We start from the raw sequence: 27545 nt of genomic DNA, 5'->3' as shown, positions 1-27545 counted from the left end.
TACATCATATGCTGTATATTAGCCTTATATTAGATGGAAAGCACAGAAAGGTAACAAAATGTCCATTCTGTGATGTGTACTGGTACGTCTTTCTACCACTCCAAATCCACAGGGATCTTTCTCTCCCTCTTATGTAACACTGTGGGTAACTGACTGGTTCTGCTCTGTACCTGGGGTGGAGTCAAAGTTATTTGTTCAACTGGTTATGCTTAATTTAAGGTGGGTCATTTAAATGAAGGATCATTTCATGTGATTCGGAGGAAAGGAAGCCAGAGAAAGAAAACAAAAGGTAGAAACTTGTGAGGTGTTGTAGCTGAAAACAGTAAGCTGCTAGAGATGTTTTTCTAAAGTGCCAAAAGGGGTCCAGAGCAACCAGATTTTTCTCTTTCCTGGAATGTAAGTGTGTTAAGAATTTCTTCCTATTATTATTACATCAAAGGGTTTTTGTTTCATGCAACAACAAGGTCTCCAATTACTTGACTAGACCAGCTTTATATGAGCACTATTTTCCGAAACACAGCTGTGCTTAAATGGTTTTAATGAGATAAAATCTGCATGTTTTAAATGTCAGCTATCTAGAAATAAGAAGGGAAACTGAAATAGCATTCACTGTTCTTTGAAAAAAATATTTAAAAGAGTAACATAAATATGAAAATGTCACAAAATGTACATATTCGGAGGACTTAAGCCTAGAGGGATTGAAAAATCTTGTAAAGCTTCTCGAGAGAGTGTTATATTTTCAAATGTAATGCTTTGGGATTATGTTTTAATCTGCAGCAATGTCTTTATAAAGAGATTTGCGTATTAATGAGAATTCTAGAGAGACAATTTACCCATATTTTTGACATTTGGATAGATATATTTTCAGTGCCAGCCTACCGAAATGTCAGCTGAGAAGCCCAGGTGACTTCATACTGCAATGTGCATGGGAAGGAATTAGATAGCTAAGAAAAGCATTATAGTGCGGTGTAAAATGAACCAAAGTTATTTCTGCTGCAATGTATAGGGCTTACAGCATGATCCTAAGGATATTTCCTCAGAAATAAGTCCCTCTGGTTTTGATGGGAGGTACTCTCTAGACAGTATGAATTTGAGCACACTCCGGGAGAGAGCGGAGGACAGGAAGGCCTGGCATGCTATGGTCCATGAGGTCACGAAGAGTCGGACACGACTTAATGACTGAACAACAACAACAACTCTCTAGACAGTGCATTTAGTAGTGTAGACTTTGGGGTTCGTCACATGGAGCTTTTATCCTGCTATTGAGATGACTCTCTCTTGGAAGTTTGCGGGCTCTTTAGATGACGCCGTTACCCTCCAGGGTATCTCCTGCCATTTCCTCCAGCCTGTCTTGTGTTTTCCTCAAATGCAAAAAAAAAAGGTATTTTTTCCAGCCCATGGAACAGGAGCGCCATGACCTCCCTGTGAAATTCTCCAATACTGGGAGAAATCGCTGTCTCTGCCTGCCATGGGTGTTTGTTTTCATTTGTTGGGGGCACGGTGAGGATGAGGTTTGACAGGAGCGAGGGCAAGAATCGCTTGCCAATTGCATCTCCTGCCTCAGTTTCTCAATTGGTGGGAGAAGAGGGTAAAATGCCTCCCTGCAGCAAAGGGAGACACATCTGATCCCCCACCCTACCAAGCTCAGAATCAACGTCCTCTGTTGCTTCAGAGCACCCTATTAAGTTCAATGGGGCTTACTTCCAAGTAAGTGTGCCAAGGGTTGCAGATTTATAGCGTGGTATTATCTCTGCTCAGAAGTAAGTCAGAGGTTTCCTAGGGGCTGCGAGAAAAGAGTACAGCAGAAGTTAAGCTATGAAAACAAGACTCCCTCTGCCTCCTTTGCACACATGCCAGGGAGGGAGGGAGGCCCTCCCTCAGTTCAAACCATGTGGCTGCCTTGTAAAGAAGCCCTTCCTAATCCTGCAAAGAAACTGAGAGCAGGAAGCTCCAGAAAGGATGTGGGGCTTTGCGGGGGTTTTGCTTAATGTAGAAACACCCTTTGTGTCTACTCGATAGATACAAAGAAGGAAAGAGGCACAGGATTGCAGTATCAGGCTTTTTGAAACTGATGTGCCACTATCTATTATTTTTGTATTTTTAAAAGGCAAGGGGAAGTCTTTGACCCGATCCTTACATTTCATGTGCACTTGAATGTTATTTCGTTTCAGTGGAGGAACCCCATCCATTGATGCAAAGGACTCAAATGAACAGGGTGGATACAGTTCAGGTGACGGAGGGCTCTTTGTATGCGCTGGACTTCTTTGGCTTTGAACAGATTACTAGTTTGGGAAACTTACATTTCATGCTATCTAACCATAGAAATGAATAATGCAAAATTATAAGAAAATAATGAATTATCCATGGCTTATTAAAGGACAAGCATCAGACTCATGTACTCCCCCACTCCTCTCATGGGCCAGTTTTAGTGCTTCTGTTGTGGTTTGTTTAAACCACATCTGAATGTGGAAACCATGGTTTAATCTTAGTTTACTAACCAGGATATGAAACCAGAATCACTGATTCCCTGATCATGTAAACAAAAACAAGAACATGTTGATAATGATCCAGAATGAGTAATCTGAAACCAGAATGTTCCTAACCATGAACTTATGTACCATTTTGCTTATCGTGAGTAGACAAGTCAACTGTTATTCACAGTAATGATTTAGGACAGCGGTGGGGAACGTCTTTCAGCCTGAAGGCTGAAGCTGTTCGGGATGGAATCCCACCTAATGGTGAGTGGGGCTGAAAGCAAAAGGGGCCAAGCCAAAATATCCCCAAATGTACCATCCTATTGTAGCTTAAAGCTCTTACTGCCCATAACTGGTTGTTTGGTTTTAATTTTTGTGAACCGCCCAGAGAGCTTCGGCTATTGGGCGGTATAGAAATAAATAAATAAATAAATAAGCCTTAGGAAAGCATTTCAACCTTTTAGAATGGGGGTGGGGGGAACCTGCACAAAAGCCGGGAAAGCACTAGTGGTTGGGGGGAGGGGGTAGAGCCAAGGGAAAGGGGTGTGGCCATTTGGGGAACCCTGGAAGGTCTGATTTGTCCCCTGGCCTCAGGTTCCCCGCTCCTGATTTAGGACAAACTTCATGCCAACAGGAGGCCTGGAACCCAGTAGTGGAGCCAGGGAGGGAGGGGGCAAGGGCTGAAGAGAGAGACCCACGATTAAAGAAAGCTGCAGAAGGGAAATGGTGGATGGGAGGGGAGTTAAAGAGAAGTTGCATGAGCATGGTACAGTGCATAAGAACATGAGAAGAGCCCTGCTGGATCAGACCACTGGCCCACCTAGTCCAGCATTCTGTATACACAGTGGCCAACCAGCTGCCAACTGGGAACCCATGAGCAGGACACGAGCGCAACAGCACCCTCCCACCCTTGTTCCCCAGGAACTGGAGTACATAGGCTCACTGCCTCTGGTACTGGAGGTAGCACATAGCCATCAGGACTAGTAGCCATTGACAGCTTTTTCCTCCAGGAATTTCCAGGAATTTTTTCCTCCAGGAAAAAGGCATTTTTCCTCTAACCCCCTTTTAAAGCCATCCAAACTGGTGGCCATCACTGTGGTAGCGAATTCCATTGTTTAACTATGCGCTGTGTGAAGAAGTACTTCCTTTTCTCTGTCCTGAATCTCCCACCAATCAGCCTCATAGGATGACGCCGGGTTCCAGTATGTTGAGAGAGGGAGAAAAATGTCTCCCTATCCACATTCTCCACACCATGCATAATTTTGTAGAGTTCTATCATGTCTCCCCTTACCCTCCTTTTTTCCAAGCTAAACAATCCCAGCTGTTGTAACCTTCTCTCATAGAGGAGTTGCTCCAACCCCTTAAGCATTTTAGTTGCCTTTTTCTGCACTTTTTCCAGCTCTAAAATATCTTTTTTTAGGTGTGGTGACTGGAACTGTACACAGTATTCCAAGTGTGATCACACCATAGATTTGTATAAAGGCAGTATGATATTGGCAATTTTATTCTCAATTCCTGTTCTAATTATGCCTAACATGGAGTCTGCCTTTTTTACAGCAGCCACACACTGAGTTGACATTTTCATTGAGCTGTGCACCACAACCCCAAGATCTCTTTCTAGTGGGTGGGAGAAGGTTCAGAAACTCCCCTTCCACATGTCTCCATCACACCCTCTTAGAGGTGATTGGGGGAGGCCTATGTTTAAACATGGGGCTGCTCTTTTCATATGTAACCAGCCTTTATTTATTTATTTTATTGCATTTATATCCCGCCTTTTTTCCTCTTGCAAGGAACCCAAGGCGGCTTACATTATCCTCCTCCTCTCCATTTTATCCTCACAACAACAACCCTGTGAGGTGGGTTGGGCTGAGAGTCTGTGACTGGCCCAAAGTCACCCAGTGAGCTTCTATGGCCAAATGGGGACTAGAACCCGGTTCTCCCAGTTCCTAGTCCAACACTCTTGCCACTACACCACAGTTCACACAATCATGGCGTGGTTAACAAGCCATGGTGGCTTGTTAACCCCGCTGCAAGTGCCAGCCAGATTTTCTTAATTACCTGTACTGGTGTGGTTTGCCTTATCATCTGAACCCAGGTGGCATGGCTTGTTTGAGGGGGCAGCCACCTTCAAATAACCCATGGGCTGTTGTTGGGTTATTTGCGGGTTGCTGCCCCCCTCCCCAACAAGCCATGCTGCCTGGGTTCAGATGACATGGCAAGTGATGCCAGCAAAAGTGATTAGGGAAATCTGGCCAGCACATGCAGTGTGGGAAATAAGCCACCATGGCTTATTTCCCTCGTTGAGATCATGCGAACCAGCCCACTGAGTAAAATGAATCAAAGTAGCAACCCGAAGATTGTCATTCTATCCACGCTTACCTAGGAGTAAGCCTCATTGAATATAGTTGGACTTTTTTTTTTTTTTAGTAAACGTGCATAGTATTGCATTGCAAGTCTCTGAATTCCAGCCTAAAGCAAAGGAGGAGAATTCTTTATAATCCCACAGCATTGCAGCCTTGTGGGTGATGTAAAGTAGACATTAAGAGATTAGCTCTTATTAGCTGAAAAGAAAACAACTTCATATATATGCACACATATCATCTGGGTGCTGAATTTCACAAGGCTAATATTCTTGTTCTGGTTGGAATCTTTTAGCAAATCATTTAAGAAATAAAAAAAATCAGTGGAACAGGAAGTGTGTGTGTATACAAATTAAGCCAGGCCTTGGTTCTGCATCATTCAGCAATTCCTTATGTCAATTACAGACTGAAGTAATGTTTCTAAAATTAGGACTGAGAATGATGCAAAAAGTATAGAAATTAAGAAACATTTGTTGCCCGAATCTGGCCTTTGAGCTCTGTATGAATAAGGAATATAATATAAATACTGCGATTGATGAGCAATTGAGATGCATACATGTAAAGCTAGATGGGAGGGGCAGTAGTCTTACCAAGATATGTTTGTGCTGCTATTTCAGTGCTGGGAAACCCCCTACGTGACAGAGGCACATCATGCAAGGGGCCGCTAAGCTGCAGGGAGTGGTGGGGAGAATGTCTTGTTTACTGTAGTTAACTTTCATTTGCCTGTAACTTCATACAAACATTTGATGGTAAAATAAAAATGATGTTACATATATAGTTTGCATTAGACTACTGTCTAATGCAGGGATGGGGAATATGTGGCTCGCCAGATGTTGGTGGACTACAACTCCCATCATCCCTCACCATTGGCAATGCAGGTTAGGGCTGATTGGAGATGCAGTTCACCAGCCCTGATCTAATAGATCATACTGTACAGTAGTAAGAGTCTGTTGCTATGCTTAGGGGATCTCTGCTAGTCCCTTAATGGCCTGGCATGATATGTTGCAAGAGAGTTTCCCTGTGTTTAGTGGCATGCAGGATGGAATCCCCCCCACACACACATATATACATTCTTGTCTTGCACAGAAAGCCCCCTGTTCGTACCATGGCAGCTACAGCTGGAGGTGGGATCAGACTGTAAATGTATGAGCACACAAAAGTGTAACAGATCTACCAATAGATGCATGAGCAAAAGTGTGCTTTATTTGTTCAGGAAGAAATTCAGTCCTCCTCAGAAATTCTTTACCACAGGTCTTGGTAGACATCTTGCAGGAGTGGTCATTCCTAGATGCAAGTTCTACATCTGCTTAGAAGAACCATCATTTCCTAGGAAACCTCAGTATGCCATTGCTACTAATCTTGTTAGCACCAAGAGCCTCCAGAAGCTGCGGGAATAGTAGCTGTGTGTGTGATATGCAAGGGAGGGGGGAGCAATGCCAGACCAAGATATTTTGTGACCTCAATGCAATTGGCTCCCCCCGACTCCCCTGTTAGGGCCAACACTTTAAAAAGTCTTCCTGCACCGTTGAGACACCAGTTCCTGCCTTCATCCATCCCCTCTCATAGTGCTGCCAAAAGCAGGTTGCTTCAGCCCTTCAGGCTGGCCCTGACAGGGCATGAGCAAGCTAGGGCTGCAAAACCATGATCTGGCATGGGTCTTCCACTGCTTAATCTAGCCTGCCATCCAAATCTATATTTGCAGGGGCAGGGCACACCTCTAGGCTTGGCAATATTTTTTATTGGGAACTGCTCGGGGCGGTGTGTGACAGGCGATTTTCTTCCTCAAAGTTATTTTCCCACAGTGTATACACAGAGGTCTGATGGTGGTTCATTTCTTTCAGCTGGCTTTCTTAATGTAAACGGGTGATCCTGAAACCTTCGTGTCAAAATGGGCAATGAAAACAGCAGCCTAGAAAATCAGGTGAGTGTGATAATACATTCAAGAGAACTAGAGACAACCTTTTTCTGAGAGTTACTATGTTTTCAAAAGTTCCAGTCTAGGATTCATAGGATTCGTATGTGATGCTGGGTTGATGGCAGTGCTCTTCATGCATTCAGGGTCATGAACGATGGGGAGCGGGGAATTGGTCTCTAGAGGAAAAGGTTCCTAGAGGATCTCAGTCTGAGATCCACATCAGCAAGAAACTTGATCCAGGAATGCTAGCTAGAGCCATGACTAACCATCAACTGGATTAGATGCAATCATAATCCAGCTGAGACAGGCACTGATTTTGGCAGGACAATTCAAATAGGTAAGGTTGGGCAGAAGAGGTGAGGTAAAGGAAAGGAGCTAGGACCGGTACAGAAGTTTAGACAAAAAAACAAGAACTGGGGGATATTCTAAAATGAATGACAGAGAATGGCAATGGAATGCCATTCTGAATAGCTGGTAAAATGTAGAATAATGTCACTGTAGAAGCTTTGTTGCACAGAGAGAAATTTAATTCAGACAAGACAGAGGTGCTCCTAGTCTATACAAATGCAAATTGGGGAATTGGGGTTCAGCCTGTTTTGGATAAGCTTGCACTGCCCTTGAAAAACCATGTTAGCAGTTTGGTGTACTCCTGGATTCACTCCCAAACATGGATGCCCAGGTTTCTTTGGTGGCCAGGAGTACTTGTGCGTAGCCAAGCCTGGGGTGCCACCTATGCCCATTCCTAAGAGTGTCTGATCAGGTCATGGTGACATATACCTTAGATACATCTCATTTGGATGACTGCAACATGCTATATATGCCTTTGGAGACCATTTGGAAGCTTCAGCTGGTTCAGAATGCTATAGTTCAGATGTTGACCACAGCTAGTTATAGGCAGCCTGTGACTCCTAGTTTACAACAGTTACACTGGCTGCTGGTCCATTTCTGACCACAATTCAAAGCGCTGGTTATGACCTATAAAGCCCTAAATGGCTTTGAACCAGGTTACCTGGAGGACCACCTTCTTCTGTATGAACCTGCCCAGGTGCTGAGAACTTCCAGAGAGGCCCTTCTGTCTGTCCCAGCAACATCTGATATACATTTGTGGTGGGGGGAAACTCAAGAAACGACCTTCTCAGTGTGTGCCACATTGAGCCCCCTTGTTGATGTCTTCTCACCAGCAGGCAAAAATCTTTTTATATAAAGTGGTGTTTGGCCTATAAAGCTGTTTCATTTTGTTTGCTGCCCTGTGTTAAAACATCATTAAATTAAAATAAATTTGATTTTTGGATGGTGTTGTATTGTTTATTATGGTGTTTGTAATATTGTGGATATCGTTGTTAGCTGTTTGTTGATGTTAGCTGTTAGCTTCTTATCATTAGCTACCTTGGTCATATTTTATGGAAAGGCAGGGTGAGGGTACAAATGTAATAAATAAAAAGAAGTGACAGGCAGGTAAATACAAAATTCTTACCATGTTGAACTGTGGCCCATTACACAAAAGTGAACCTGTTTACCTTCCTCTTATCCTGCTCTGGCATTTGTGACTTGGCAGAAGCTCATGGATTTGCTTGACACTCATTACAAATGTATTTGTAAGCTACTGTAACATTTCATAGCAAATATTGTTATCTTTCTCCTTCTTTAGGTAAAAAGGGCAGGGGAAAGATGTCTACCTCTTAGGGTGGGGCACCATTAGCTGCTGCACCTGAGAATCTCTGATTAACACTAGGGATGTCAACCAGCTGAAACTTTACTCTCTTTGTTGTCTGAGAATACAAAGCCAAAATTAAATACTGCAAAACAATTTTAGTAGTTTAGCGCCAGTGCACACTGAACTCTGCAAGCATATTTTATTTGACAACTGAAAGCCTTACCTAGGTCTAATTTGGTTTCTGAGACATTAGAAGAAATCAGTTGCATATTTCTCAGCTGCATGTCCATCATCATCATCATTATAGATATGAGTATTTTATTTTAGAAATATAAGGTAACAATGATACAACAAAAATATCAACACACACAACCTGTTCATCACACGTTCTATACATATTTTAGGATAATTGTTCCTGAACATGCACTTGTATATATCTTAAGCTCTATTAAAGCCACAAAATGATCACTTTTCAGTTTTTAGCCTTGTTAGTTATTTCACTCTTCCAGAAATAGGACTTTGTATTCAGTGGATGCCAATCTGTAGACCCTGTGTTAATGTATATAATGAAGGGGAACCATGTTTCTAAGAATAAGTCCTACTTGATTATCCCTCTAATCAATTGGTTGTGTTAGCTTTTCAGCAAGAGCCACCTTCCAGATTTTCAGAAACCACCCATTCACAGTGTATCCTATTTTTCCTCCCAGTATCGTGCTATAACCATTCTTGTCACTGCTAGTAATAGTAAAACTAGGTCTTTATGTAACAGCTGATTTTGTGTGTAATTAAAAATAGAGAGAAGGGTTAATAATAGGATGCCATGAACTGTTCGTTTTGTTATTTGAGAAATATAATTGAAAATGGCTGTCAATGTTGTTGTTATTATTAATTTTGAGTATTAAATATACTCTGCCCTTCCTAACAAGGAGCCCGGGGTGTGCCTGTTCCCAAGCCTTGTAATGTTGATTTTATATTTGTAAGCAGGCCATTGCAAAAACAGACAGTTCCATAAGTCTCCCATATTCCTCTTCACAATTCACAAAGGAAACTGATCCTGTAAAGGCTGCCCTGCATCTTTTGTGGAAGGGGGAGCCTGAAATGGTATGACTGGGCCCAAGGTTATAAAAGGGGCAAGGTTGTTGTGAAGATGAATTATTTATCCACACAGCACTTGTCTCAATTGCACTGAAGCATCAACTGTGCACTTTTTAACAGGCCTGGGTCGTTTATGACTGTTGAGGAGAAGCTTAAGTTGTCACAGCCTGTTCTGCACCTGTTTGGGGCATAAACAGTTTGGATCAAAATTCTTAGAAGAAAATATTGAAACACTCTGAAAGTTCATGAACACAAACATTTGGGAGAGAGAACAGCTGCCTCTCCAACACAATTGTAGCCCTGAAGTTCTGCTGTGTAGAGAGCTGTATGTTACTAATTTAAAAGATTCTTCTACTGGGACATAGCTGCTTTCATGGAAATTGTCTGGTCATTTGGGTTCCTTATTAACACACTGCGGGTGCTTCCAGATGAAGCTTTTATCATGCAATCGCCCTGCCTCATTCATGGAATTTTATGGGGGTCTAGATGTCGCCTTCAATTTTCAACTCGCAGTGGGTGAATTTACCCTGAGTAACAAATTCATCCACATGAGCTTGGACAAGAATTCTTCTTTAATACGAGATCTTGTTCTATGTATATCAGTTGTTGCACACGCACAATATCAAAGTGCATCTTGGGAACTGTAGTCCAGAATCATGTAGTGTGGCAAGATGTCATGTGTCACCAATTCTTCCTGATTGGTTGTTTTTGTGTGGCCTGCCTGCATGATGTGATGTTTACACACCAATCATTGGTATATGGAGGAAAGAAGAAGATGGACCCACAGACACCTCTTTCGTCTCCTCCTCCTCCTCCTTTTCATGGAGCCAGAGCTGTGGCAGTGGCAAGGACCAGGGGAACAGTGTTGGATGCACCACCAGATCATTCAAGGATTAAACCAACCTGTCAGGAATGAGTCTAAGCACCTTGAGATGTCTGACAGCTCTGATTAGAATTGGAGTAGCAGCTAGATCAGAGGCCGAGGAGGTACCCTCCCTAGAGAGCCAAAATGCTGGAAGGGAGACCTCCTAAGACCTTGACCAACAGATGGCCCAGACTGAGTCCTTGCCCCTCCTCCACCATGAGAATGCAAGTTTCAGAGGAAGAGGAAGAGGGGTGTGACTTGAGAGAAGCTAGGGCACTATGCAAAGCAAAGCGGGAGAAGTTAGGGCCAGGGCTCAAATGCTGTGCCTGGATAGCCACTCTTAGAAGCCAATGTAGAGGGAGCCACCCTAAGGAGGGGCATCACTGCGAAGCTAGCTTGGCCAGGAGGTTCATTCATACCCCAAATGGCCCGGCAACTTTGTCTCCCTCTGGTTGTCTCCTCTGCTTAGAGATTGTTGATTAGTTGTTCAGAGCCTGGGGGCAGCCTGAGAGTTTTCCTTGAATCTGCATTTGTAGAGAGACTAGGCTCTAGCAAAATAAAATCGTATTAGCCTGAAGCTTTGTCTATTGTGCCGCTGATTGCGAAGGAAAAGGACGATCCAATTCTGCTCAGAAATGGTATTTAGATGAATACTCCACATGCTCTAAAGCTTGCAATTAATTCTGAACTTAACAGGAAATTCCTAATACACCAATCCAGGCTAGAGATGTACGAAAGTCACTTACCTTTCCACAGATTATGTTTATGGGGGGGGAGGTGTTCTGTCCCTCCCCCCGGAATCCTCAAACGGCTGGCTGTGCTCCGTGGCGGCTCCGCAGAGCAGCTAGCCAGGCCCAGGCCAGAGCCGTCCGCAGCTGGATTTTCAGCCACGGAGGGCTCTGGGTAAAAAAGACCAACCACTGCAGCCGCCGCCGCCCGGAACATCCGCCCCAGGTAAGTCTCATCCCGGGGGGGATCCGCGGAGGGGCGGGGGAGTGGCAGGCCGTTCCGCCACAGATTTCGGGGGGCCAAATGCACTGGCATTCGGCCTCACCGAGATCTGTGGCGGAATTCTCTGTCATCCCTAATCCAGGCTTGCTACAAAGATGAGGATTATGAATGGATGACTTTTGACCAATGTGCCAACTAATTACAAAATTCTGCAGCATCACTATTTCTAACTGTCCTGTGGTTTTGCACTGCTTCTTCTGGCTTTTTTCTTGCCCAAAAAAGTTACTTAAGGGGGAGGAGACATAATTGTTGCACAATGACTTTTAATTGGTAGCGCTAGAAGCCCTCCATCTGGAAGCACCTGTGGTAAAACATGTTTCCTTTACCTAAGTTTAGAGGATATGAAAAGACCCTCTGGGATTTATAGTGTGTTAGAGTAGCATTCTGCTAAACAATACTAAATGCTAGTTACTTTGCAATCCATAGTTAATGAACAGTGAAACTAGACATCCAGATTTCTGCCCCATTTATGTATAAAATGTACAAGTGTGTGCATGTATTTACATAAATAGGTGTGCACCAGTGTGGAGCGCAAAATCACCACTATACTGCCTTACCCTGCTGTGATCCATTTTCTTTCATTCTAGGTTTGATTCAGGAACCAACTAGCACTGAAAAAATATTGCGTAAAGCAACTAAGCACCAAGAGGGGTGGGAGGGGTGGTTTTGCTGTCCATCCTTATTAGAGTTCTTCCTGTTAGATAAAAAGTTCTTGCTTTCGGTTTAGAAGAAAAGGATGCCAGGCAGGCAGCAGTGGATCCAACACTATTTTATTGAAACGTTTTGCAAAACGGGTGCAGAGCAGTCTGGACCCCGAGACACGTGTGCAAAAGCCTTTTATACCATATCACTTCTATTGTTCTTGCCAGTAACCAATGAAACAGTCAGTACATCAGCTTACCAAGTTAATAGCCAATAAACAGTCAGTATCAGCCTACCAAGCCGTTAGTCATGAGCGCGTCATTATGGTTCTCCTTTTTGCTGCGCCCACATTTTTCCCGCCACTCGGGCTGCTACGTAACTGAGGCGCCAATGGTTATGGAGTCTCTTTTTCTAACATCCCCCCCGCCCCCCCGTTCCTGCTTGTAGGTGGATGGGCAGACATGTCAATAAAATACATATGGCTACCCAGTGTCATGTCTAATTTGGCCCTAAAACTGCAATCCTGTGTGCATGTGAAATACGGCTCATTGAACTCAGGGGGCCTTATTTCTAAATAAACACGCTTTGGATTTTACTGCAGAAGCTTTGGTATTGCGTAGTGTGGGCAACAGTATAGCTTCTTCTGCCAAAATCAGGTTTAAGAGGCAAAATAACAGTGAAATCCTATACACGTCTACTCAGAACTAAACCGCATTGCCTTCAATGAGACTTATTCCCAGGTAAATTGTATGGGACTGCAGCCCCAAATATGTAAACAGATCAGCCATAATGTAAATCACACTCTCTACCACAGGCACCATTTCAGGTTTAGTCTTGTCCTGGCTGCTGCAATCAGTGATAATTAAATCCTTTTATTTTTTATTTTCCAGATGGTTACATACACAGTTACTTTCACTTAGCCTGTGAAATTGCACGTGTGCCAAATATCAATATGTGGCCAAAAAGCTGTGTGGCCTGCTCTGGGCAGCCCTTAACAGCTAGCATGTGTTCATTCACCCCAGTCGGCTACTTTGGCCGTTGTTTCTGAAATCTGATTCCTGACACCATGGGGATGACCTTTGGTCCACTTCCCAGCATTCACCTGCAGTCAGATAGGGCCCTCCTAAGCTCCTTCTGGAGGAAGTGGCTGCCTTGGAGGACTGCAGCCCTGATGAGTCTAACAGACTAAGATGTAAACCTGTGCCAGACTGCTTTCTGTGTGTGCGCGTGCGTGCGTGCGTGCGTGCGAACGGTGCGCGCATCAGAAAAGTGCATTAGGAGATGCAGTGACAATAAAAGGTAAGGGGAACCGCTTTATTGTCTGCTTTGGCTAAGATTTATTCCAGCACTCCATCTCCCTGTAAACACAGAGTTATTAGGAATGGAAACTTCGCATAACTCTTCGAAGCTGACTCTGAGCCAGAACTCAAAACTATGGCATGTTGCAACAACTGCCTTAAAAGGCTGTGTGTATTAATGATGAAAGTACCACGGGAAGAAGATGGGTCAGTGGGGTGGGAAACTAGATTCATTTGAATCAAATCAAGAATGTTTGCTAATATATTCCCACCCACCCCTCAGGCTTTTTAAGTATAACTATTGAGTTCAAAGCATGAGAGAGAGAGAGAGAGAGAGAGTGTGTGTGTGTGTGTATATATATATATATATATATGTGTATACACACACACACAAACACACACACACACATATATATATATATATATATATATATGCTTAATGAAGTGCTTGCTGATTAACTGGGAAGCTTCAGACTGCTTAAATGTTTGCAACCCTATACTGTGGCAGCGTCTTAATATTGTCCGTAGGGCTTTAAAAACTAGAATGACAAACTTAAACGTTGGAGGAACTGTATGGATACAAATCTATGTAGTATGAAGTAACACTCAATTTTAATAGCATTTGCTACTGTCCACTAGTCGATTTTATTGGCATGCGTCTCACTCCCATTGGCTCTAGGATTCTTTTCTTTTATGTAGATGATTGATGAGCATAACTCATTGTTGCATTTATCTCTTAGATCAGATAAGGCAAGAGCTAAACAATACTTTGACTATTTTAATTTGTTTGTGTTTACTTGATTCTTGCATGCTAAAACTAAAGACCCTCTCATTGTTCTTGAACCAAAAGGAGGAAACTGCACACTATGGCAATTTACTACTTTATTTGATGCCACAAGATAATATTCATTTAGTATTACTGTACTGTAAGTAAGACTTCTCAGTAATTTAAACACTTATTTAGGAAATCATTACTTGCTATGTTGTCAACTTGATGTTTTAAGGAACCTGGTACTGAGATGGGATGTTGGTTACTGCAATTAAAAAAAGTAGATTAATAGGCTTCATTGTTTCTGTGATATTGACATAGTAAAACCTTCTCTTGTTTGTAAAAACAGAATGAGTGGTGGTTTTTAAAGCTTCTTTATTGATACTTTTGTAAATTCATGGCATCGCATTCGCCCTCAAGACATAAGCCGGGCCATACGTGTGAAAACTGCTGATAATTAGGCATGTTGGTGCAGCTGTGCTTCCTGCATTGATTTCAAACACGTGAACGGTTCTTGTGACAAGTGCGACTCTTTTTACTCTTTTATTGGAGAAGAGAATTACACTCTTCACAGGAACTATGAATGCATTTCCCACTTCTTCCTGAATTGTGGTGGGTGGGAGAGTTTCAAGAAGTTTAGCAATGTGCATTTGTTAAACACAAAGTCCAGCTGTAACTCTGAAGCACCTCTTGCCTTGGGTGAAACGCACACGTTCCTGAGGTGGCGGCGGCATAGAGCAGAAGCGCAGAGAAACATGGCAGTCCTTAAATTAGCAAAGCCGGAGATTAATTTCAGGTGGTTTACTAGGTAGAAAAGTTAATGGAGCCAAACAATACCTTTTGAAATTTCATCTCAAATATATTGAAGACTGGGCCTTTAAGGTTGCAATCCTATACACACTTTCTTGAGAGTAAATTCCATTGAAGTTAATATGACCTACTTTTGAGTTGACATCTCTAGGTTTGCACTCTCGTTGAAAATCTTGCCTTTCATCCCAGACATTGCATTGCTCCCGCCCTCCTCTAAATAGGAAGAGAAAAAACTTGTTTCCAACAGGGAAACTGATAAGGGGTATTTTCAGATGAAGCTTTTATTGTGCAGTCACCCTGACTCATTCAGGGAATTTTATAGGAGTCCAGATGACAATGTCTTCCACTTCTACCCCTCCCATGTTTGTCACTGCTCCTTCTATCTCTTTCCTTTCCACAAAGAATCTGTCAAGGAGGAAAAGGTGGAATTGCTGAAAAGCGTTGTTTAACTGAATTGGTAGTGCTAGGAGCCTCTCTCTCTGGAGGCACCCAAGGTGAAAACAGCAAGTGGGGGTCCAGTTGCATGCTTTGTTCTCAGTCATTCACATGACCTTTCTTTGGAGACTGGCCATGATCTTTTTTCTAGTAGGACACTGTACACTACAATTATTTTAATGGAAACACGAAAAGAAAAGAATATGCGTTTGCAACAATTTCTAGAGAGGTAACCTTTGTTAGCCTGTTGCAGCAAAAATGACAAGGAGTCATGTGGGATCTTAAGACTAATTAATATACAGTACATTTATTTTTAGAATACATTAGTTGGTCTTCAAGGTGCCACAAGACTCTTCTTATATGTGTGTTTGTGCTTAACATTTGCTGAACCCAAGGTAACCCTCTCTTCACTTTATTTTTGAGTGTGTGTAAAAATTGTTTTTGTGTGTGCTTTTTGCACTTTGACTATTTAGGGTTTTTTTATGTTCTATTCTGAATCAATTAAAATTTTCTTTCTCTTTAGTGATACATTTGCTGACCAAAGGGAAACATTTACTGGGCAGGAAAAAGAGATAAGGATACCCCCTAGGGGCCAGCTAAGAGTAGCATACCTAGCTTAAGAACAGTTGTTGGTTTTCCCCTTGCCATGATTTGTTTTGCTTTATGATTATTTGTAGGTCAATTGCTCCCCTCTAGTCAGGACAGCATTAGGAAATGTTGGGGAGATGCAGGGGAAAATGCCAAGAGTTCAATGAAATCCTCAGTTTTTACTTTGTGGTAAAACTAAGTATTCATTTTAGAACAGGGTTGAGCAATAATAATAGAATCTAAAATATTTGTTTGCTTTTTAACTGAACACCTATCGTTTTCCCGCTCCAGGATGTTCCTACAGTTCCAGAATCAGTTCAGCCAGCCAGTAATGAGAGAGAAATAAAAAAGAAAAAGAAAAGGAATAGAGAAAGATCTGTTGAACAAGATGACTTGGATACGTCATCTTTAGATTCTGTTGTTCCGTTACCGCTGCCAGATAATGGCTCCTCCTTAACTGCAGGAGATACAAGGTAAGCACAGGATGCTTTTTACTTTGCAAATAAAAGAATGCATCTAATGAAATAGGCTGTTGCCCAAGAGAACTTCTGCTACTGTAGCCCATTTAACACTGCAAACTGAAAGTCACTCAGTACCTCACAGCCAATGTAGTAAAAGGGCAGGTATTTGTTTATATATTTTATTTAAGAAATTTCTTACCCACTTTTAATTATAAAATAATCCCAAAGAAGGGTACAAGCAATAAAATGTAGTAAAATAATACAGCATTGACAAAAAAAAGTAATCAAAGAGGAGAGAACAGTTACAGATAAATAACAATTTATGTGATGCAGCAAAGAGGAAAATTCAATCAAAAGCCTGGGTAAACAGGTCTTTAGCTAGCGCCGAGAGCTTGTAAGATCTGGTGCCACCCATATATGAGGGGGGAGGGAGTTTGGGGTGCCTGTATTGAGAATGCCCTTTCTTGAGTTGCTGCATATTGAACTCCAGGCAACTGCAGCACTGTCAAGAGGGCACCCCCATTCAATCTTAACATTGGAGCAGGTACATTTCATTTCACTGCCACCTCACAGGGTTGTTGTTGTGAGGATAAAATGGAGAGGAGGAGGATAATGTAAGACGCCTTGGGTTCCTTGCAAGAGGAAAAAAGGCGGGGTATAAATGCAATAAATAAATAAATAAATAATCCACTTTAGCGACTGAGGGTGTAACGTCAGAAGGTGGTTCTTTTGGATCAACACAGACCACAAAGATATGATGACCTTGTATGTATGGGGCCACAACACTTTTCTAATTGTTGCAATGTACCTTCAGAATTAATTATTTTCCCAGCTGCCCATCTGGCAGTTCGCTAAGCATGTGAATTTTGTAATGTGCAACTTACTACATTCATGCAATTATTTCAGTGTTTGTCTTATGTTACTTCCTGTGAAGCATGGCATTCTTTCAGGTAGGGGGCCTGAGGAAGAAAGTGAAAGGCTGGAAACAAATAATTTCTAGTTCCCAAGTAGACTTTACATTAAATACATGAATGCATTTAATGTATCTGTTTGTTTGTTTTAAATTCAATAGCAGTGAGGTAGTCCAATCAGAATCTGGACCATGGCACTTGGATAGGGGTTTAATCCTTTTCTCCAAGGTAAATCTCTGCTTCCTGCTATTAGAGATCTGAAAGAAATTCATTGGGTTTGTACATTTATAGGAGCTTACCCATTTCATGCCTCCTGGCCCCAAACGTGGACCTGTATGCAGTTTGTAACTGGAAATCTGCACATTTGTGTCCTCGTAGTCCCATTCATACATATGTTTGAAAGATATGTGTGATTGAAAAAAAGAGCATAAAAATGCATACATTTGGAAAATATGCACAAAGATGTTAATGGAGACAACTGTGTGCTTTTCAAAAATGTGCACCAAACATGCATACATTTAGAAAAATGTGCATGGAAACATGTACGAATTTCTGTGTGAGAAAAGAAAAAAGAAAAAGCTTGCAACATACCTGAGTCAAAATGAGCTTTGAGGTGGAAATCAGAGAACTTTGACAAGCTTGAATTTTGCTGGTTCACACATCCCTAGCTGCTATTTGCACCTGGAGGGAAAAGTAACAGCTTCAGGGGGAGTGGGATTTTAGCTGGAACTGTTGTGAAGGGGGAAATAGTGAACTCCCCTCCCTGAATGCTGTGTTTCTGATCCTGATCACACACACACAAAACTGTTCATTTAAAAGTAAAACATCCAGGCAGTTAATGTAGCACCTACTTTGGTCCCAAAGGTGCAATCCAATGTGCAGTCCTATGGCTGGGGAATGCTGGGAGTTGTAGGACCTTTTTCTGTCTCAACATGCATAGGATTGTGTCCTTAGTGTATTTAGTTCAATTAAGAAGACAAATAGGGATAATCTCATCTGCAAGAAAATATAGCCAGTGAAGTATTGTGGAAGTAGTTTTGAACTGGACTGAGCTTTTTTTTTAGTCTTATTAAAGTCAAAGCAACACACATATAAGCACATTAATACAAATCACAAATCTGTGAAATTACAGTGGTGATATTCTGAGGGTAATCTCCTGCATGCCAGTTTGGACTTCTCTGATTTTAAGACTGCTTTCTGGAAGTGTGTGTGTTTCTCTTTTCACAAATCCTTTTCTGACAGAGGGAACTGGCCTTTAGTGTCTGACTGGACGGAAAGGGAGCTCTACCAATCACTTGCCCCAAAGAACCTTCTTTTTGCTGAGCTTGATGTAAATGAAGATTCAAGGTCCCAGACCCTAGACATAAGCAGGTACACAATACCAAGTGTGAGCAACTACATACTCAAATGCCAAGTGTGGGCAGTTATATCTGGTTTGAGGAAACACAGTTGTTTGGTTTGTGTGTATGCAAGGCCTTGCATTAATATCTTGCTTGTGACTCCTGAGAGAGTACATCCATAGGTAAGTAAGCAAGCTCATCATTTGCTTATTTAGTTTTAGGCTATTTGTGGGATTTGTGTTCTGGATGGCAGTGTGTAGCTTGTCGTTCTGGATGGCAGTTTTACAAGTTTCTGTCTGCTTATATTCTTGATGAGGTTTCTTTTTATAATGGTTATATTGTTTGTCCTTAACTTTGGTTCAACAAGGGCAAAAGGCATTGATGAGCAAATAAGAAGACTTTAGCTTATTGAGAGGCCAGCTCCCATTAAACCAAAGTTGTGAAACATTACACTTTGATATCCCATTGGAACATGCCTTTTGCTACCCATCCAATCTTGGATCATGAGAAAGTTCCTGTGTGTGCACATTTGCACAGTGAGTGAGCATCAGGTTTTGATTTCTGGCCAGACAATGCAAAAAATGTCCAGTCCTGATGCCAGCACACATATATCTCATGGGAAGACATAGTGTACATCAGCACTTAGATCTCACTGTGTATATACATTGGAGAGCGCAGCATGAGCGGGCCTGTGATCCCACTGTCCCCTCCCCTACATTTTCAGCACATATACTTTTGCACAGTTGTGTGGATGCTTTAAGAGCTGAGCTGAGTTGAAGGACATATTCCACCAAATATGGCTTTTCTCTCCACTGTAGCACTGATACACAAAGCTGAACTGGCCAACATTCTCTTTCCATGTAATTCTGAAAGGTATAGGAGTAGTCTGAGGATCTAGGCGTTGAAATCCTAGCTTTTGCAGACACATTATCCCCTTTCACATGTTAATTACATGAAGGGGATTCACACGCAGAAAGAGGCAGTGGTGGCTCCATCCCCAGGGTTGTGTTTCTTTCTTGCCCCATCCACCAATAGACACAGATTGCGCATCAACATCTGAGAAGGAGGAGTCTGTATTTGCAGACCTGTATGGGAGTTGGAACCCTGGTTGCACATAGGCTTCCTCTTCTCACATGCCAAAGCCCAGTGAACAGACATTTGGGGCTGGGCCAGTGGTGTTTGTAGATCCTCTTTTTGCGATGAATGGTAAAGAGGGCTAAGGGTTGTGGAACATCCAGTCGAGGGTGGTGACTCCGTTGTCAGTGGGGCGGTGAATCCACTCCGACTTTCAGTCAGAACCAGTCAGAACTCTAAAGGAGCTATTCAAGGTGCTTAGCTCCTTTAGAGTTCTGACTGGTTCTGACTGAAACTCAGAGTGGATTCACCGCCCCACTGACATCAGAGACACCAGCCTCTGCTGCTGAACAGCAAAGGTACAGAGAGCGGCACGGCACGTTGCCGTGACTCCACAACCTATAAGTGGTGACTCCACAACCTCTAAGGTCTTCTTCTCCTGGAAACACATTCAGCCCTGAGTTGGATGGTCGCCCCTCCACACAACTATCTGGGTGCATGGTAGAAGCTAGCTGGGAAAACCTGCCACAGTACAGCCCCCAACTTTGTGTGGGGTTTGTTGGCCAGATTCACCTGTTGCCATGTAACTCTAAAGGAGCTATCCAAGGTTCTTTGCAACTGTATGGTCATGAACAACCATGCAGAGTTCAGTATTCAGTTCTGACTGAAACCCGGAGCAGATGCACCACCCCACTGACATTGGAGCCACCAAACTCCCCTGGGAACCTCTGTGATCACTGACTGAGATGCCAGAATCTGGAAGATGTCGGGTCTGATATCCTTGAACCTGGTTGAATCCTTGAACCTCATATCCTTGAGCCTGCATGAATGTAAATACAGGGATGACTTCTGTGCAAGCAAAAACATGTGCCCCAACATAATGCCCACACCATCCCAATGATACATAGTAGTTTTTTTGTGACCATACAATTGCTTAGTACCAAACATACAGAGAGATTCCTTTGTTATTTCCTTTCTTCAGGTATTTATTTTATCTGATTGACAGTGTAAGTTGCTTGACAATGATTATTTGTATCAGAATTGGTTTTTCTTCATTCCATTAACTTTATAGTGTTTTATACATTGTGTATCCCCGTAGGTAAGGCAAGGACGGTGTCTCTAAATTAGTGACAGGGAAATAGATGTATATTTCAATATTAAGATAAGTGCTTGGTCTTTCCATCTGTGAAGCACTCTTATTTCATATGAAAACATCTGGTATCTTTGCACTTTTTAATGGAAGGAAGTGTAAATCATTTTAGCCATGTTACAGCTGAGAATATTATTTTATTTATTCATTATTTATTAGTTCCATTTATATCCCGCTTCTTCTTCCAAGGAGCCCAAGGCAGTGGACATGATCGTCCTCTTCTCCATTTCATCCTCAGAACAATCTTGTGAGGATCCTTGAGAGTCAGTGACTGGCCCAAAGTCACCCATGAGCTTCATGGCCAAGTGGGGATTTGAACCTGGGTCTCCCAAGTGTTTGTCCAACACTTTAAACACTACACCACACTGGCTCTCAATATATTATATTGGGCTGGATCTAAGAGTTCCCTTCCTCTGATAGGAGTTTTCTTCCAATGGAAGACTCTTTCTGTCAGAGGAAAGGAACCTTTGGATCCTGCCCATTATAAAATATTTTAAATATCAACCTTACATATAGCTTTTCTTAATGCTATATAACAAATATAATAGCTGTGCTTCCCTGTAAATGGTTAGCGAGGATTCTGGTATTTGTTTGCTCTCAAACCAGCCAGGATTAGAATACACTCTGGTTTGTGATCCTGGCTTCTGAATGGCACAAAAAGCCAGGATTCTGGGTGCAGACAACACACTAAGTAAACCATTTCTGGTTGTTTAGCTGCTCATGCTGGGGGCGGGAGACAAGAAGGAATGAACAGGCTATGTTCACCAATTCTGTGTGAACATGGCCATGGCTTGGATGCTAAGTTTTTGTTTTGTGAATGGTAGGAGAATGGGAAGTGCTTTTGTTCACAGAGTGAAAACTTAACAGCTAAGCCATTGACTGTGATCCAGCAGTGGGGACTTTCCCAGATTCAGCTATAGGAACCACTTATGTTTGGGTTGTTTGACTGTCATAGCTGGCAGTTGGGTTTGTACTTGTCTGGATAAAAATTAGAATTGCCTGTCAGAGGTGCAGAACTTCAGGCCCAAGGGTCCCAATCCAGCCTACCAAAGTTCCCCAGATGGCCACACCCCCTTTCCACCAAGCACTAATTGTTAGATGATTTCCTGGCTGTGGTACAGTTTTTTTTCTTATTCTAAAAGGTTGAAATGCTTCTCCTAAGGCATAGGGTTTCTACATTAGGCTGTTAATCTGCTATATCTACTTCAGTTTCATCATAGAATACAGGTCTGAGCACTACATGAAGAGTGTTTCCTTTCCTGCTTTTCTGTTACATAACCTCTAGGCGGCACTGTAGTATAGTGGAATAGTGCAAATGCACAAGTGGAAAAGTGTTTTCTTTTGCTTTCACAAATAATAGTGCATTTTCCCTGCTCTAAAAAAAATCTTGCAGAAAGTACTTTCTAACAACAGAAGTGAAACCGGAAGGGCATGAAGTCATCTAAAGAACCCATAAACAACCATAAATATGGAATGACGAACACACAATAAATGCCTTGTGTAGAAAAGCCCTTAGTTACTGGCCGTAAGAGCTTTAAACTAATGTGCTAGTGCTTTGGGCCTTGGCCCTTTTGCCTTCGGCCCTGCCCACCACTGGAATGCAGCCCCCAAGAGCTTCTCTGAAATGGAATATGGCCCTTTGATGAAAGAGCCCCAACACCCCTGGCCTGTGAGACCAAGCAACAGGAACAGAATTGTGTTTCTCTCTGTTATTTCAAGAGGAGGTTTAATTAAGCTTCCCTGCTAGAGATCATTTCCCATTCTTTCAAGGGTATGTTAATATAGTGGAACATAAAACATTTAGATAAACTAAAGACGAGTGAAAACCCAGATATGCGGGTGTCCAGTCTAGCTGATGCCATCATCCAACTGAATTTTTGCTGTGCCTGTTACTTCTGCTAGTTTAATTTGTGTGAGTAAGATGAGCAAGAAGAACTGAATCCAAATATAGTATAAAGGAGCACTTGGGTATTATTAAGCATGCTGTAATTAACGCATAGAGGTAAACCACTCACTTAGCACATAGAATTCCCCCACCACTCACAAATTTGCTTTGGTAAGTGATTCTGCTAATCTAGCTCGAACAAATTACTGTCAACATGGGAGCAAATAGGTCATGTACCTGTAAATCCATATTCAAGAAAATGTTGCCACTCGTAAGGTACTTGGAGCTGTTGCACCTTACACAAGGTAGATATGTACAATTAGGAGCAGAAATGTAGTGTTCCATCCTGTTTTTAAAATCTTGTATCCACCTTGAAACACCTTTATTTGGAAGTAAGCCCCACTGATAGGATCAGAGACTTAGGAGGATTTGCAGTCAATAGCACAAACCTATTTATTGGGACTTGTGCGTTTGTCACTTTATGTTTGTTATTATCACTTATTAGTGTCTTAAGTTTTATTGTTGTTCATGTTTTGCTTTGGTAGCTTCCATAAGAGCGTTTTTACCCTTTAAAGGCAGCATATAAATTTTTAAATAAATACCCACCCAGATTCTCCATTCTCATTTTCCCATTACTGGGCTTTTTGACAACAGTGTTTGTTAAATACATACATCAGTTAAGAAACATGGTAGCAATAAATATTTATTGTGACTCTAAGATGGAAACACAAGTCACGCTGAAGTGAAGCAGGATTTAGACCAGAGCTAGGCAGTTTATTCAGTGTGGAAGACCACAACTAGTATTCACATTACTTGCATGCAGTTAGTATAATTACACATATTGAGCTGAATCCAATGTTAGTCCTACTTAAAGTAGACCCATTGAATTGAATGGAACTTAAGTTAGTCATGTCCCATTCATATCAGGGGGCCTGATCTAAATAGGTCTAATACTAATTAATTTATGTATTTATTTGTTACTTTTATATCCCTCCTTTCCTCCAAGGAGTACATGATCCTCCACCTCTCCATTTTATTGTCACAAGAACCCTGTGAGGTAAGTTAAGCTGCAAGTCAGTGACTGGCTCAATGTCAGCCATTGAGCTTCAAGGCTGAGTGGATACTAGAAACTGGGTCTCCTGAGCCCCAGTCCAACACTTTAACCACTACACCACACTGTTGTAAATATATTCCTCAGATTTACTAGGCTAGCCTTCCCCAACCCAATGCCTTCCAGATGTTTTAGATGACTCCTCCTATCAGCCCCAGCCAGCGTGGTAAGAGATGCTGGGAGTTACAATCCAAAACATCTGGAGGGCACTAGTTTGGAAAGGCTGTACTAGGCCGCCTGCCCACACATACTGTTTAATTCGTAATAAATAAGTGCTCTAAAGGGGAAAAAAAAATTCTTATAAAGCTTCTCATGCATGGTTACTCTTTTTAGGACCATTTTGTTTCAGGTCCCTGTTTGTTCAGCATAAACAAGCAAAGCACCCATCACATCCATTTCACAGGGTGCATTGGCACAGCTGGACTGCACTAGGAAGAGAAAGAGGAGGCACCTCTTGTGGCTTTACCTCCCTCTTAGTGGAAGTAGCAACATCACAGCTTCCAGAGAGCCTACAGGGAGTGGATGCAATCATCTCCCCATCCTTCAAGGCCCTAAGTCAGTTCCTTAAAAGAATGCAGTTGGGTATGGTTAATTACCTTTATGGTGCTGACCATCTTGCTACTGTAGATAACGCTTTTTGTTATGTTTCCAAAGTTTCAGTATAATAATATATTCATAATTATTTTTTTTAAAGTATACAAGTTGCTAAAGAAAGAAAAAACCAAAATAAAACAATGGATTTGCTGTCCCATATCTGAACTGGTCATAGGGATCCCCTCTAAGTGAAGAAAAGGTTGCTCATGCCTAAAGTAGTGCCAACATTCACTCCGCCCTTTGGATTGGCTTTAGTCATAAATGCTGAAGCCATATCTTCTACTTAGCAGACAGAGCTGAGTGTTCTGCTCGGCCCTACATAATCTGCTAAAGTTCTTGGACCGGCAGGCTAAAGTGTGTTTCTCATTCTGATTCTGGACTGATGAATAGACCACGGGAGAGAGATAAGACCTGCACTAACTTGTATAGTAAAGTATAATATAACAGTATAGTAAACCTGGGGAAGTGAGAGAGCAGCTAGTAGATGTAGTAGAACATTCAGTAGTACACTGATATATTGCAGTGGCTAGAGTGTTGGACTGGGAGCCGGGAGATCCCCACTTGGCCATGAAAGCTCACTGGGTGACTTTGGACCAGTCACAGACTCAGCCTGACCCACCTCACAGGGCTGTTGTTGTGAGGATAAAATGGAGGAGAAGGATTATGTATGCCTTGGGTTCCTTAAGGGAGGGGGGGAAATGCGGGATATAAATGTAATAATAAATAAATAAATAAATAAATAAATTTAGCCCTATTCAGGGATTCTGTACCTGAACAGGGCAAACACATGATGAGAGGGAGCGCTCCAGCTCCACCCCTCTCTTTCATCACGCCCATTGTGCTCTACTCGTGGAAGGTGACTGTCTGAAGAAAAGAGCCTCTTCTATCCATTGAGCTGTACTACATTTGAGAACTTTTTTGCTCCTTGGATTTGATGTGAAATACTCCTTCTTCCATATGTATCTACCCAAACCATAACGTCCCCTTCTAAGGCCCTGCTCCAAGTGCCTCCACCAAATGACCACTAGGGAGACACTTTTGGGGAATGACACCCCAGTTGTCTAAGTCTTCCGAAAGAGATTCACCTGGTGCCGTCTTAATGGTATTTTCAGCACCAGATGAAGACCTTTTGATTTATCCAGGCCTTTTAAATAATTTATAGCCTGGGCCTCTCAGTAACATACTGTATGTTTTAATTGTGTTTTAGTTTTTATTGTTTTATGTTGTCTGTTCTGGGTGGCTATAGAAATACTTAATAAATAAATAATGTATAAACAAATAAATAAATGTGCTGCAGCTGCTGTTTTGCCAGAGTTATACTGGATTTGGGTCCTTGCAGGGACAAGACTTTTGCAGGCCTTGGCATGGCGCAATGCAGCCTTTCCCAGCCTGGTGCTCTGCAGATGTTTTGTACTACAACTCAGTGTTCCTGGCTATTGGTTGTCAGGGTGGAGCTGATGGGAACTGAAGTCCAAAACATGTGAAAAAGCCTGTGAAAAAGCTAATGAATCCCAATTAAACATCAAAAGCCCATCACTCAAGGTATACATTGATGGTGTATGGAGAGTTGGATATTCTATTGGCATGGCTCTTGGGGTATGATCTCACCTTCTCTAAGGAGATTTGGACTATTCCTACCCCTCAGTCAGGTTCTTTGTCTCTTGGGCCAGTAGACAGAGGCTGTACGTGTTCTGAGCCATTCCCTTATCTTTCAATCAGTGGGTTCTAGTAGCCAACTCTTAATAAACACCTTGAGGCTGGGTTTGTTTGTTTTTTCACTTCTAAGTGAAGCGAATATTTTAGGGTTATGTAGGTCTTGCTGATTCTCTTTTCCCTGCCATTATAGCTATTATACATACAAGTGTTTGTACACCAAAAATATACAATATTTGAAAAGGGAATGCATGGTTGCGTGACAATTTAAGTGTTTTATATGCTGCACAACTTGTTTCTTTGTTTTCGTGAGGCACCTCATTTGCACTTAAACCCATTTGTACATAGTCTGTTATGGCCTGGGAAAGGTAATAAATATATGCTGCCAAGTGCCCGACTCGCTAATGTGCATGTCCACTTCTCAAATGAAAGAAGTAAGGGTTCTGTTTGCAGAGACAAAACTATTGATCCCCATAGGTGTGGATTTAGATGAGCCTGGATTAAGCCTGATTACTAGATGGGCCTTTGATTGCTAGATGAGCCTGGATTAAGCCTGCACAGTATTGTGACTTGCTACCTATGTGACAACCTCCTCCCCCTGTTTTTACACTTTCAGGGAGGTGGTGAAAACAAACAAACAAAATATTCTGGTGGGATGCCATACATGATTGGTACCCTGCATTCAGTTTGGAGCTTCATCACTTGTTTGAACCAGAACTAGATGCTTATCTAGGCAGTAACACTTTATTTGCACCAGCGGATGGCACTGGCAGAAAGCTATTGCTTTCTGAGAATGGTTGAGGGAAAGCAAAGTTGGAGGGTATGATGATGGTAGAAGTAATAGGAAGCAACAACACATCAGGTATGATGTGGGAAAGCAAGTAGCAGTGGCCAGACTAGATCTGTGGCTTTGAGTTCTGAAGGAGGGACCACAGCTCAGTGGTAGAACAGTTGCTTTGTATGCAGAAAGTCCCTGGTTCAATCCCCACCATCTCTGGGTAGGGATAGGAAAGAATCCTGCCTGAAACCCTGGAGAGCTGCTGCCAGTCAGTGCTGAAAATACTGGGCTAGATGGACTAATTGTCTGACTCAGTATAAGGCAGCTTCCTATGTTCCTAGGAGACAAGGTGGAAATATGAGAGGAGACTGTCTACTAAGTTATGGAAACAGTAGAGCATTAAGGTGGCCCCACTGGGACTAAATAAATCATAGAGTCAAGCGGGATAAAGGTGGAAGAGCCACTAGGCCTAAGTGTTCCAGTATCTGGTATAGAAAGAAGTCACCATTTCAATATTTCACCTGGGGTGCCAAAAAACCGATTATGCATGTTTACTCAGAAGTGACTCTCATGACGTTCTATTGGTCTGACTCCCTAGCAACTTGGTTTAGGATTGTAACCTTAATTTAGGAAATACAGAAATGTGCAACAAAAAAGTATAACTAGAGTAAC

General features: G+C 42.2%; 1 protein-coding gene across 1 annotated transcript in view; it reads left to right on the top strand.

The window, feature by feature from the left end:
- Positions 1-237: 237 nt before the first annotated feature.
- TACC2 (transforming acidic coiled-coil containing protein 2) overlaps positions 238-27545 on the top strand; it is a 202077-nt gene continuing 174769 nt past the window's right edge. The window contains exons 1-4 of the mRNA XM_084846024.1: positions 238-396; positions 6676-6755; positions 16208-16389; positions 18531-18659. Of these exons, the coding sequence (XP_084702150.1) occupies positions 6723-6755; positions 16208-16389; positions 18531-18659 (344 nt within the window). The 5' untranslated portion in view covers positions 238-396; positions 6676-6722. The remainder of the gene's footprint in view (positions 397-6675; positions 6756-16207; positions 16390-18530; positions 18660-27545) is intronic.

Source organism: Heloderma suspectum, chromosome 3, assembly GCF_057233095.1.
Source record: "Heloderma suspectum isolate Gila_16-S chromosome 3, 16-S_ref, whole genome shotgun sequence".
In the NCBI taxonomy this organism is placed as follows: Eukaryota; Metazoa; Chordata; class Lepidosauria; order Squamata; family Helodermatidae; genus Heloderma; species Heloderma suspectum.
The sequence above is the reverse complement of the archived record's forward strand: the minus strand, read 5'-3'. Positions and strand labels throughout refer to the sequence as shown.